Source organism: Callorhinus ursinus, unplaced genomic scaffold (assembly GCF_003265705.2).
Source record: "Callorhinus ursinus isolate GAN/ISIS: 27379988/994484 unplaced genomic scaffold, GSC_fseal_2.0 scaffold28, whole genome shotgun sequence".
NCBI lineage: Eukaryota > Metazoa > Chordata > Mammalia > Carnivora > Otariidae > Callorhinus > Callorhinus ursinus.
Genome location: NW_027397090.1, coordinates 13872958 through 13887285, shown reverse-complemented (window position 1 = coordinate 13887285; position 14328 = coordinate 13872958). Strand labels below are relative to the sequence as shown.

General features: G+C 37.9%; 1 protein-coding gene across 14 annotated transcripts in view; it reads left to right on the top strand.

Annotated features, from left to right (window-relative positions):
• Nucleotides 1-14328, top strand: part of RFX3 (regulatory factor X3) — a 280896-nt gene that overhangs the window by 36667 nt on the left and 229901 nt on the right. For 2 of the 14 annotated variants that reach the window (XM_073878132.1, XM_073878131.1), the window contains exons 1-2: nucleotides 11635-11753; nucleotides 12047-12120. The exons of 11 other annotated variants lie outside the window; for them this stretch is intronic. In XM_073878132.1, the coding sequence (XP_073734233.1) occupies nucleotides 11659-11753; nucleotides 12047-12120 (169 nt within the window). In that variant the 5' untranslated portion in view covers nucleotides 11635-11658. Of the gene's footprint in view, nucleotides 1-11634; nucleotides 11754-12046; nucleotides 12121-14328 lie in introns of those variants that run through there. One more of the 14 variants, XM_073878133.1, reaches the window with a different exon arrangement.

The window sequence follows — 14328 nt, the reverse complement described above, 5'->3', positions numbered from 1 at the left end:
CCTTGGGGATGTTGGTGGCCTGAAGAGCATGTCCATTTGGAGATAGGGCCTCAGGGCTACTGCCCTGTCCTGCTTCCCTTTGTGCATGGACTGTGCATCAGATTAGCAAACTCTGCCTCTTATTTTGTTCTTACATTCTGCTACAAACTGTGATCATACCTCTTCTTACTGGCACTGTGAGTATAGAAACACGAATTAGGCTCTTGGCATTTTCCTTAACTTCTGTTCCTCTTCCACCAATATTTACTGAATTAACAGAGTATACTGGATACACCTTTTACCAGGACCAATGATGATTGGTTTTAAAATAGTATAGTTTTAAAAATACATAAATTTATAAAAGCTAAAACATGAACTGTCCATATTAAATATATCCTGTGTTGGCCATAAAGTGACAGTAATAATCATTTTTTATACAATTTTTTATCATTTTTTGTACAATTAAAAATATTGAATGTATTTATGATCCCAAGTCTGGTAGTTAGGTACATTGGTTCTTAAAAGTGATTTCCGTAAGCCCTTTTGTGTTTAGAGCCTTGAAAATTCTAGGGTGGAGTAGCATTTATAATGGTAGTAATGTTAATAGTGTCAAAGCACGGTTCCTTCATCATACAGAATTCTAGAGTCTTCGATAATAATAGATTCCAAAGTATGTTTTCACCTTACTCAAGTATGCATTTAAGCCTTATTAGTATTGTAACAATTTATGAGATTACTTACCTGTAAATTGAAGATAAATCCCCTCAGTGGTCCAACTGCAACATCATGAAATTTAATAATGGTTAAAAGTTAATCACACAAATTCAAGATGAGAGTAATTGTCTGGACTGAAATCATAGCATTCTACAAATTGAATATGTGTCAACAGTTTTGGACTTTTAAAAATGAGCATGACTCTGGAGTACTCTTTTTCTTAAACTTAGGTCATTGAGCTCTTAGTTTAGAGTGCTAAACTAAACACTTTAAACTAATAATGTTCAATTATTTTCTCCGTAGCTCATTATGGACACAGAACAGTTGGAGAGGCACTGGAAAGGGCAGCAAAATGGGCATTGACAGGACTGAGGAATGACTCAAGTCATGGAAGTTATGTGTTTAGAGGGAGAAAGACTTTGAAATCTATTTTCAAATTTATTTGTATATTTATTTATTTTTTTGTTACAAACTTTCAGCTAAAAATAATAAAGCAGCAAAATGACAGGTACATTAGAGAGAGCCTTAAGTTATCTCCTTGAAAGTCAGACATAAGTAGAATGAGCTTAACTTATAGAAGGGGAAATTTTATTTTATTTTTTTATGAACTGACATCTTTTTTATTATTATGTTATGTTAATCACCATGCATTACATCATTAGTTTTTGATGTAGTGTTCCATGATTCATTGTTTACGTATAACACCCAGTGCTCCATGCAGTACATGCCCTCCTTAATACCCATCACCAGGCTAACCCATCCCCCTACCCCCCTCCCCTCTAGAACCCTCAGTTTGTTTTTCAGAGTCCATCATCTCTCATGGTTCATCTCCCCCTCCAATTTCTCCCCCTTCATTCTTCCCCTCCTGCTATCTTCTTCTTCTTCTTTTTTTTTTTTTTTTTAAATATAATGTTTTTGTTTCAGAGGTACAGGTCTGTGATTCAACAGTCTTACACAATTCATAGCACTCACCATACCACATACCCTCCCCAGTGTCCATCACCCAGCCACCCCATCCCTCCCACCCCCCACCACTCCAGCAACAGGCAATTTTAATTTGTCATAAAACACTCTGAAGTGGCAATAGGGGGACATTTGGGAGGTCACACCTCATAAAAATCTTTATGACCAGAATAGTTAGTTATTCAACTAAATATATATCTTAGACTTAAAATCTCTACCAACTGGAAGGTTCTTTGAGTACAGTTGTGCTGCTTACTGGAAACACAATGCAATATATATATAAATATGCTCTTAAACTGAAGATGATGCATGTAATTTATGGAGATCCCCTTATTTTTTCAGAGACAAGATAAAATTATAAGTACATTTTCAGTTTGGGATCGTAGAAACAACTAAAATGCCCTTACTCTGAGAGAGAATATAAATCCCATATTATTATGTGCACTTAAAAAATATTCGAGAAAAAAATACAAAGGAAGACACCAGTCGAGAATGTGAGAAAAACGCCATATCCTCTGGTGAGGTGGTCTAGTGCAAATAGCCCATGAGTTTTTGAATTAGTCAAACCTGAATCATGGTTCATGCACTTAGCAATTCAATATTCTTATTAATATGAGGAGAATAACTGTTGCCTTGTAGATTGTGAAAATAAGTTAGGTGTACATGGGAAGTACACAACCCAGTACCTGGCACTGAGTAGTGCTTAGCAAGTGATGGTTCTCTTCATTCTCCCTGTTAAGTCTTAACAGTTTCTTTTGAGTTTGGGTCAGGAAAACCAATACAACAGAGGGGATAAAAGGGCAAATTGAACTTTGGTCATTTGGGAGATAGGATTCATTCAACATACTTTTTCTGTTTACTATTGAACTTCTTAAATTTTGCTGTAATCCTGCCATGCTCAACAAGAACTTCACTGCTTTTTTTTACATTAAGAAGAAACCAATTTTGGTCCTACCTGGAGCAAAATCTTCAATATCAGACCCACTTTCAGGAAGAAAACTGTTTAGAGTTCCAAGTAGGAAACCACATGTGAAGCAGAAGTTATTAAGTATCTTCAGATCTGAACTCCTGGAGAAACACCCTGTTATTGAAAGGAAGTAAGTGTTTACTTAAGAGTTCAGTGTGACACATGCATTATTTTCTTGCAATTTATGGGCAGTAAACTGTCATTTTGTTTTACTTTAATTAGCGTAATTGTCTTAGGTTCCCTTCTGACCTGTGCTTACCCCCTATCCCACCTCCTCCCACCCCCAGCTAACACAAGTCAGCTAAATCCCTTAGCTAGCTTGCAGGATCTTGTATCTCATTGAGTAACTGGTTAACATTTTGGAACAGTGACCAGCATTAAGTGCTACCTCTTTGTCAGGCACTGGGGTAAGTACCTTCTATGTAGAAGAACTTCATTGTCACACCATCTCTCCAAGGGAAGTAGGTACTACAGATCTATGATCTCTTACATACGCTTCTGAATTTCAAAAGGCTTTGAAAATCACTAGTTTCCCGAAGTTTGGAGCAAAGTTAATGTAGCTGCAGGACCTGAATGGGATGAGATAAGGCTACTTAAGGGTCTTTATTTATTTCACAAATTGAACATTCATCCATTTACCTGCAGAAATGTCAATGTGTATGATTGTATGATTAAGTGTTGCTGCCTTAGGTACACCTGAGGTGTTACATATATATGGTATTACTTTCCAAAATTAAGGAAAAATTCTGAGACATGTGACCTATCAGGCCCAGGGGCTTAACATAGGGGGTTGTGAACCTGTTTCATTATGCCATTTTGTAGAAGAGAATTTAGAAGATATTGAGTAAATTGCCAAGGTTTAAATGGTATGTTATGATGTTAAATAAATTACTCAGGTAATGCATGGTAGAGCCAAATTTAAATGCAGCAGTCTTACTCTTAAACCACATGCTGTTTTGCTACTCACTTGCAGAGGCAAGACTGAGCTTAGTTGACACCAGTCTTGAGTTGACACAATTGCTCATCTTTGCTAACAGAGGAAGACCTGTATCTGGAAATCTGTGATGGAAGATAATCCTCTTATAATTTGTATTTGGGTGTGGACTGTTAGGCTTTTCTACATATTTTGGGTATAGATGTGTCTCATCATAGAATTTCCCTAAGTATAATGGAGCCCAGCCACAAAGGTCTGTCTCAGGTCAAGGTAGAAAACTCTCTGGTTCCTCCCTTGTCACTCTTCATTATTTTATGTTATTTGTATCTCAGTGTTGGAAATTGCTTGTTTTGACTGCACTCAACACATAATTATTTAATGCCTGCTGTGTAGTAGGCTAGAAATATAACACTGAACAAGAAAATCATGGTCCCTCACCAGGGACACTATTGTCTGTGTAGGTGGGCTAGTTCTTGGTGGGGTATCCATGTTAGAGCACACTTTACCATCTGTGGACCCAAATGACATTATAACCTCTCCCCCTCTCCAATCACTGTGACCTCCAAAATGGCCCCAAAGGTTTCAGTTCACAGGTGGAGGACAGGGTAGTGGTATATCTGGATGACATTCACACTTTCAGCCCTGAGGATAACAGCTGCCCACTCACCCATCTACTATCCAAGTTGAATAATTGATTTTAAGCATTTGTTTTTTCTAGACTCCTGGCTTCATGCAAAGTAAACAGAACTGAGAGATCTGCAAAGCAAATCACTAAACTGCTTACACTTCGGCACAATGGCCAAACTGAAAAGCAAGATTAGTTGTGGGTAATCTTACCCATGGCTAATTGAGAATTCTCATTATACCGTGTAAATAATGAGGATAAGTTAATAAGCAACCAAGTTAACATACCATGTGATGCTGGATTTCTTTGAACTGTAGAATCAAATCAAGCCAGGACTTTATATATGCAAGTTATTTCTCACATATAATATAGCACATTTATGTCAGGTGTATTGTCTAGTGCTTAAACATTCCTGCTTCACTTTCTTTTCTAAGTGACATTTTAAAAGAAATTACAACAATAATTTGCGAGTGGAGATAATCCTATGAAGGGTTTCTGATTTTTAATTTGTCATTTGAAAGAGGAATAAATGTAAATTTTCATTCAGTATCCATATCAAGTGCTTTTTAATCTGTATTTTATAGTAAAAGTAATGTTTGAAAGTCAACAGAACCTCATGCTTATGATAGTTGAGATTATTTTAAGTGAAAATTATTGTATTATGATTACAAAAATTAAGCCTAATGTAAAACATTCAGAAATTACGGAAAGGTACAGAGAGGAAAGTTAAAAAAAAAATCACCATTCTGTTCAAAGATGACATCACATCTGCTCACAAGATCACTGTCCTATCTTCTCAGGATTCGTCTCCTAGTGGATTGGTTCTCACTCTGGCATTCTTGTTTGTACTTCTGCTCACACATGTGCACACCCTCTCTCCCTTCAAATACAAAAATATGTGCACTTCCTCTTAAAAACTGGGTCATACAATTTTTTTTTAACTTTGACACTCACTGGCATTTTTTTCATAGTAAATAACATTTTAGTGCCATTGTATGAATATTTATTTAAACAATTCTTTAGCTAGCATTTAGGTAGTATCCTAGAGTTTGGTGTTACAATTAATTATTGTGTATACTTTTTTGTTCAACATTCAGTTTCCTTTATATATGAGTTGTTAGGAATAGAATTACTGGGTAGAAGCCTGAGTATAGCTTGCATGTTTTTTTTTTTTTTGAACTACCAGATTGCTGTCTAGAAAGCTCATGCCATTCTATACTCTCAAGAATAGTGGTTTTTTTTAAGAATAGGGATTTATTTATTTGAGAGTGCGCATGCACACATGTGACGTGTGAGTGTGAGGGCATGAGCAGGGAAGGGGAGGGGCAGAGGGAGAGGGAGGAAGAGAATCCTAAGCCGACTCCACACTGAGCATGGAGCCTGACCAGGGAGCCTGAACAGGGGGCCGGGGGCTCGATTTCATGACTTTGTGATAATGACCGGAACTGAAGTCAAGAGTGAGATGCTTAATGGACTGAGCCACCCAGGCGCCCCAAGAATAGTGTTTTAATGTTTTGTTTCTTTGCATGCTCTCTGACACTGGGTGTGATTAATCTTTGTAATTTTTTTTTGTATTTTTGCCAGTCCTGTAGTTTAAAAAAATGTCTCACTTGAATTTGTGTTCCTTTGATTATTAATGACAAATTTTTTAAAAGTATATTTACTAGTCATTTGCATTTTTTCTGTTGATTGTCCATTTGTATTGTTAACTCATTTTCCTGTTGGTCATTGTCTTTTCTTCCTTTTTTTAAATTTCAAGATTTCTTCATAATATAAGGGTATGGATTTTTACTTGTCATTCATACTGTCCATATTGTGCCATTTAAAAACTTTTGCTATTTTGGGGAGTTTGTTTTAGGGATGTTTTGGCGTGTAAATATATCACTTTTTCTTTTTTTCCATTTGGTACTCCCACATTATGATATGACCATTGTAACCCATAACGTCTCAGTAGATGGATTAAAGATTAGATGTTTAAGAAAAGGAAGGTACTTTTCAGATGGGAAACCATTTTGCAGATGAGGAAGGTGATGGATTGCTCATGTTAATTAGATATGTTTGCTGTGATTACAGTTTCAGTATAGCTGTATATAAAAATAGAGATTGTGTGAGAGAGATACCTTGATATAGTTGACTCACTTTAAAGCCAGATAGCCCTGACTTTGTTTTTAATTTGACAACAAGTATTTGTCATGTGCCTCTTATACTTTAAACATTCATAATAGGTTTTCCACTTACTAGTTGTGTGACCATGAGCAAGTTCCTTAAAGTATTGAACTTCTTGACTCATTTTATTTATTTGTAAAAGAGGGATGATACCTACCTTGTTGAATTATTATAAGGGTTAGTTATGGTTTACCTAGCAACACCTGGCATATAATTAGGCAACAATAAACCATGGTTATTATTAGTGTCATTATTTTTCATAGTAAAACAATGCAATGTAATATCAGCCCATTATGATGTATACTATCATTGTTGTGGTAGTAATTTAGCATATGGGATAATTAACTATGATTATTTTAATTTTATTAATAGAATGGAGCCTAGCTAGGTTGACTGTACTTAGGATCCTGTCAGATAAATAATATATTTATATAGCATTTTAGTTTTCAAAGTTCCTTCTCATTTCTTGTCTTACTTGTCCTACAGTCTTACTATAGGATAGGCAGGGCCCATATAATTTTTCATTTTATAATTGAGGAGCTGAGGTTTTGAGAGAATGATTGAGTTGTCCCAGGTCATGTGGCTTGTAGGTGATTAATTAGGTTTATATTTTCCTTCTACCCATAATTAAGATTCTCTGTGAACCCAGATTGACCCTCAGTGTGGGAAGGAACAGAGAATGGAATCTGACTTTAACTGCCCTGTTTTCCTTTAGCTTAGCCATTTTATAGTTTCTTGTTGCTTCTCTTCCAGTCATCTGGACATTGGCCTTAATGTTTTAGGTGTCTATTGCATTGGTGGCAGTTACAGTGAGCCACACCTCTGGACATTCACACACTTGCAAAGTCCCTTCCTTTCAGTCTGGGTGGAACCTGTAGCTTACTTTAACCAATAGAATGTGACAGAATTAAAGTTTTTCCAGGTCTGGACGCAAGCCTTAAGAAGGCCATGTAGCTTTTGCGTTTGGGTTTTTGGGACACCTGACCCATCATGTGATCTGTCTGGTTACCATCCTAGACAGACTGTGGAAAAGAGGCCACGTGGAGAGAGGGAGAGGCCCAGAGATGACACAGAGAGAGAAGCCCAGTCCTGCCAGTATTCTAGCTGAGCCCAGTTCCTGCTTGCCAGCTGGAAGCTGTCCTGTGAGTGATCACCAGCAAGATGAGCAGAAGAACTGCCTCGCTGAGCCCAACCCAAATTGCAGAGTTATGAGCAAATAAAGTGGCTGTTTTTTTGAGCAGTAGGTTTTGGGGTGGTTTGTTAAACAGCAATAAGAAAAACAAAAGAAAGGGTGCCTGGCTGGCTCAGTTGGTAGGGTAGGCAACTCTTTGACCTTGGGACTGCAGAGCCCCACGTTGGGTGTAGAGATTACTTAAATGTGAAATCTGAAAGAAAAGCAAAAGAAATATGAGAATATTCTTGAAAATAAAAGTTTTTGCTAAAGGTTGTTTACTTTTTTTGACCGATTGTAATGGTTTTGGACTTTCCCCGGTTTGCCAATAGCAGTGCTAGAGATAATAGTGATGAATAACTACTTCCTTTCAAGAAGCTCCTCTTACTCTGTCTTAGTGACGTGGGTCTGGCTGATACTCGGTGATTCTCAGGTGAACCTGATTTCTGTGTGCTGAGTTCCTCTGGAGAAATCTCAGGAGGTAAGGTTGCTTCCTGTGTTCAGGTCTCTGAGTTCTCTTTGTCGTTGGATGTCCTACGCCCACTCTCTGGCGCTTTTGATCCTTGTTGGAACCGAATTGGATTTGGTCTAGGTCAGTGGAGCAAGACAAGATGAAATAGGCTTTCTTCTTCCCTTGAACTCGTTCCTGTTCTTCAGAAAAGACTCAGGAGGCCTTTTGGGGCCGAGAGGGGCTAAGACCAGTAGCCACGTTTAGTTTCGATCCTGCACTTACTACTCAACCAGAGAAACATCCTACAGTGAGGTGCTGCTCATGCAGTTTATGTATCCCTCTCACACATTAGTTTCTCTCCTATTTATTGCAATATACATGCCCCCCCCAGAAGTTTCCACTAGATACAAGAATCAGTGACCTAAAACTGTATCATTTTTTAAACACATTTCTTTTTGGTTAAAATGCTTTTTTGTGTCTTACATAAAAACAGGTTTAAAATAACGCAGAGCTTGATTGGCTTCCAAATTGGTTGGAGTAAGGGCCTCTGAGCCCTTGCTCTCCCCTACAACAGCAAAAACATGGACAAAACACCTAAAATCAGCTATTTCAGAATTCTGGCAATTAGTTAAAGCCAGCAAATGGACTGAAAATCATCTGCCTGAGAGAAAAAATACGAAAACCTGGAAGACAGTGGGGTCTGTGACATCTTAGCTTGTGCTTCCTTCCGTCTTTCCTCCTACCCCAGCTTGGCGGTATAGCAAAAGCTGGTAGCCTTGCCCACCACGGAGAGGGATCTGACCACTTCTGGAGACCCGCTGAAAGCACCATCCCCAGAACACAGTTAATATTTGGTCCAAACTTGTGGCTCCCTGGGAGAACTCTATTCTCAGAGAGTGGTTGGCTATTTGATTTGACTCAGCGCTCCGCTCAGTTGGGGGGAAGGAAAAGCCCCCCAGGGCTTTGCTGAAACAACAGCGAATGTTGGCAGCATCTGCACTCCTTGAAGCTTTTGTTTCAGTTGAGGCAAACCAGAGCCTGGCCAGGAATTCAAAAGGAAATCCTGGAGAATTAGCCAACCATAGGGAACTCTGAAAAAACTCCATCATATTCCTGGATCTCTAAAAGGCTGCGCTATGTGCAATACTATGCACATTTCTAGGAGAGACCTGGGAACAGGGGGGGGATCCCCTCTGATTTTGAGGCTCTGAGGAAGCAGGAAGTGGAAGCAAGGGCTGTCTTATCTGCTCCCTGGAGTCTGAAGGTGTGACTTCTCACAAGGATGCCTTTGACAAAGGGTGGAAGACGTTCAGGCAGGGCATTTAAGGAAATCTTCTGACTAACCAGTGGCTGACCATTAAAGTATACAGATAGAGGTGTGACTCCTAGGAAGACAGGCTTGAAAAATAAAAACAACTTAAAAAAAAAAAGTCTAGCGGAAAACTCCATGGCCACATGCTTTAGGGAATATAGAATCTGCAGAATTAGTTCATTAAAGTGCTCAACTAGCAGCACCCAAAAGAAAAACAACAACAAAACCAGTGATTAAAAAAAAATCTTGGCAGGGGAAGCGTAGGTGACTCAGTCGGTTAAGCGTCTGCCTTTGGCTCAGGTCATGATCCCGGGGTCCTGGATTGAGTCCCACATTGGGCTCCCTGCTCAGTGGGGAGCCTGCTTCTCCCTCTGCCCCTCGTCCCTCCTTGTGCTCTCTTTCTCTTTCTGTCAAGTAAAGAAATAAAATCTTAAAAAAAAAAAAATCTTGGCGGGGCAATGTGGAGGATTCTGGTACCAGAGTTGTTAAAGTATCTAAAATGTCCAGTTTTTAATAAATGATGACACATGTAAGAAATGGGAAAGTGTGCCGTATATGCAGGAAAAAAAAAAAAAGCAAAAACCAGCCATTAGAAAAATCTGCCCCCCCCCCCCGTGGGGGCCCAGATATGGACTTCGTAGACACCTACTTTCTGCTATTATAAATATGTTGAAAGAACTAAATGAAACTACGTCTGAAGAATTAGAGGAATGTATGAGAATGGTATCTTACCAAAAAGACTATCAGTAAACCTAGAAATTACTTAAAAAGAACCATATAGAAATTCTGGAGTTTACAAGTATGATAACTGGAATGAGAAATTCACTGGTGGAGCTCAAGAGCAGATATGAGTTGGCAGAAGAATTAGTCACCTTAAAGGTAGCTCAATAAAGATTATTTCATGTGAGGAGTAGAATGACAATAAAAATGAACAGAGCTTCAGGAGACCTGTGGGTCACCATCAAGGGTACCAACGTATGCATAATGGGAGGCCCAGAAGGAGAAGAACAAAAGAAAGAGACAGGAAGAATATATAAAGAAATAATGGGAGAAAACTTCCAAGCTTGGTGAAAAATATTAATCTGCACATTGAAGAAATTCCATGTACTCTAAACCCAAAGTGATTCACATTTAGACACATTGTAGTCCATTTACAAAAGTGAAAGACAGAAAAATCTTGAAAGCAGCAAGAGAAAAGTAAAACTTGTCATAAAAGGGATCCTCAATAAGATGAGTAGCTGACTTCTTATCAGAAACCATGGAGGCTAGAAGACATTTTCAAAGTGTTGAAAATAAGACTCAATTAGGAATTCTCTATCTAGTTAGTCTCCTTTAAAGATGTCAGGAGAAATGAAGACATTAAACCAACTACCACCACCAATAACAAAAACAACAAACCAAATCAAACAAAACAAAAACCTGGAGAATTTCTTGTCCTGGCACACCTGTTCTATAAGAAATATTAAGGGGAATTCCCCTTCAGGTTGAAATGGAAGAACAGACAGTAAACTAGAAGCAACTAGACAGTAATCTATAGTCCACATGAAGAAGTAAAGAGCATTGATAAAGGTAACTACATAGTTTTTATGAAAGACATATCTAGGAAAATACACATAAATGCATTTGTCTCTATAATTTTTTTCTCCTCTTTTAAAAATTAACTACACATGGCAATAATAATAAAACTGTATTGAGGGGCTTATAACATATAAAGAGGTGGTTTGCTTGGCAATAATAGTAAAAAGGAAGGGAAGAAAATGGAAGGATATCAGAGGAAAGTTTTTAATTATTCTTGAAATGAAGTTAGTGTTAATCCAGATTAGAATGTTTCAAGTTAAAATGATCCATGTATTTTCCAGGGCAACCACTAAGAAAATAACTCAAAAAGGATAGTGAAAGAAAGAACAAGGGGATGCAAAAGGCACATTAGAAAATATTTAACACCAAAGGAGGCAGGAATTGAGAGAGAGATTTACTGAGCTCCAAAATACCCCTGTAGAATAGAGGTTATAGTGTAACTTCCATGTTAAATAATGTATTCATGTAATCTTTAAGGAAATGTTACCAACAGAGCATATCAGTTCATGGATCCTTTTATGGGGCTTGATTTTGTGATACCACCAGACATTTGTCAATAGATTTTTAAAATATGGTATAAGGAAAATGCACCAAAGTGAAGCCAGTGTGAAGTGATTCCATTAACCCTTGGTTCTGAAGTTGTAGCTTTGTTTCCCTGGAGATGAAACAGCAGTATATGGAAATGAGAGATACCCTTTATTTTGTTACTGAAAGCTTGGGTATGGAAAATTGAGTCCTTTTCCTTCCTCTAAATGCAGAAAAGAAAAGATGAGCAAAGGGCTCTGGAGAACAGAGTAGATGCTGGGAAAAATGCATCTGGAGATAAAGGCACATAGGAAAGCACTGTTGAATGGAGAAATGTTCTGGGCAGAATATTTCAGAAGCCTTGAGAGGTATTTCTATCTCCGTTTTCTGTATATTGTTGATTTTGTTCTCCATGGGTGCCCAGCTCTGTGGAGATCTGATCTCATCACAAGCATTGTTCATTGCAGTGTAGAGCTGCCACAATTCTATTACATATGCCTTCAGAAAATAAAACCGATGTTTAGCTTTATGGTATGAAGACAGTTTAATTATATCAAACAATACATGTAATTTCCTTATTATAGGAAAAGTGATGAAATGGAATTTTCTTACTGCTGGTTTAAACAGTCATTTAAAAATGAAATTCTCAATCTGTTTTCAGTCCCAGCACAGTTGAAGAATATAGCACAGTTGCATCTGTAATGATGGCTCACTCAACTGGGAACATCTCTCTGGGTGAGAATAAGTAATATTTTTAAAGACCTCCCAGTAATTCCCATGTGGCATACCTCCTTTCCATTACAAATAACACATTTAAGTCATAGATTCCTTGAATCTTACAGAAATTAGTGTTACTAAGAGATTACAAGGATTAAAATTGAATCTATTCTTGTGAGACTCTTTTGTTTTCTTAAGCGTTATATTGAACGTTTCTAATACTTTTTTCTAGTACCTTTTTTGAGACATTTTTATTCTTAGTTTTTAAAATCATATTAGCCATTTTTAAGTGTGCAGTTCAGTAGTGTTAACTGTATGCCCATTGTTGTACACCTGACCTCTAGAATTTTTCGTCTTGTAAAACTGAAACTCTATACCCACTGAAGACTAACTCCCCTTTTTTTTTTTCCCCTCAGCCTCTGATACCACTATTCTACTTTGTTTCTTTGAGTTGGACAACTTTGGATATCTCACATAAGTGGAATCATACAGTATTTATTTTTTTGTGACTGTCTTGTTTCACTTAGCATAATGTCCTCGGGGTTTATCCATGTTGTAGCATTTGACAGGATTTCTTTCTTTTTTAAGAGTGAATAATGTTTCATTGTATATGTATACCACTTTTCTTTATCCATTCATCCATTGTTGGGCACTTAGGTTGCTTCCACCTTTTGGCTATTGTGAATAATGCTGCAATGAATATGGGGGAGCAAGTATCTCTTTGAGATTCTGTTTTCAACTTTATTGGATCTATATCCAGAAGTGGGATTGCTTGATTGTGTATATGCTAAGTCTGTTTTTAATTTTTTGAGGAACTTCCATACCGTTTTTCATAATGGCTACACTATTTTACATTCCTACAAACAGTTTACAAGCATTTCAATTTCTCTATATCCTAGCCAACACTTGTTATTTTTTGTTTTTCTCTCTTCTCTTCTCTTTTCTTTCTTTTCTTTTTTCCTTTCTTCCTTCCTAACAATGGCCATTCTAATCATTCCTAGGTTCTTTTTTTTATTTTATTTTATTTATTTATTCATGAAAGACAGAGAGAGAGAGAGAGAGAGGCAGAGGGAGAAGCAGGCTCCCAAGGATCAGGGAGCCCGATGCGGGACTCGATCCCAGGACCCTGGGATCATGACCTGAGCCGAAGGCAGACGCTTAACCATCTGAGCCACCCAGGCGCCCTCATTCCTAGGTTCTTACTGCAAGTCCTCTTTACTTCTGGAATTCATATGATACCACATGAACATATTGCCACCTTATAAGACAGAGTTAAGCTGCCTTTTTTTTTTTTTTTTTTTTGGTCTTTATCTCTAATTTCTAAAATTATAAACTTGCTTTAAAGACAAGTTTAGGGATTACTGTCACTGGATGGCTTTGGTCTTATTTCTAAGAAGTCCATAAATGTTACATCTGTAGATGCATTACTTTGATGTGTAACTAATGTGCTTCTTTGACTCTGAACATTGGTTGTCTCAATATCACTTGCCCTGCTGCATCTGCTTGTGAATCTTTCTGTCATCCATTCTCCACAGATTTCTTGCCTAAGTGGAGTTGTATTGCCAAAAGCTTTGCTTCAGTGCTGGTAGACCAGCTACCTTCCAGTGCCCTATATTTGATGATCCTGACTAGACCTTTAATAGTAAGTACAGATTATAGATGATGTCTATGATTATGTTCAAGGCAACAGATATAATGCTTATAATCTATCTAGTCCTTACAGCTGTATCAGTGTGAGCATTTTATGTTTTACAGATGTTTAGATTGATTGGGACTCCAGTGTTGTTTCTAACCTGCCTTTGATTCTTCCAAAGATTATACTGTGTTGTTGTAAGACTGGGGGGAGGGGAGGGAAACACATTGAATTTGGGAGCAGATCTGTATTCAAGTCTTGACACTGCTGCTTGGCTGAATTACACCTTTTCCTCTGTCAGTCAGAAATCTCCTCTGTAAATTGGATCGTGATACTTAACCTTTTATTTTAAAGGTGTTAACCTTAAAAATAAAACCACCAGTTATTTTACCAGCAAAAATGGCAAGTCTGGAGAACAAAGAAGAGGTACGTTTTTATGGAGGAAAGGGGCTGTTGGGAGGCCTGGTACAAACAGAACGCCCACGGCAGTAAACTGGGACTTCCGGGTATCCTGGTTTCTCATTGGCTGGTCGTGGCTTCTCATTGGCTGGTCGTGGCTTCTCATTGGCTGGTCGTGGCTTCTCAGTGGCTGG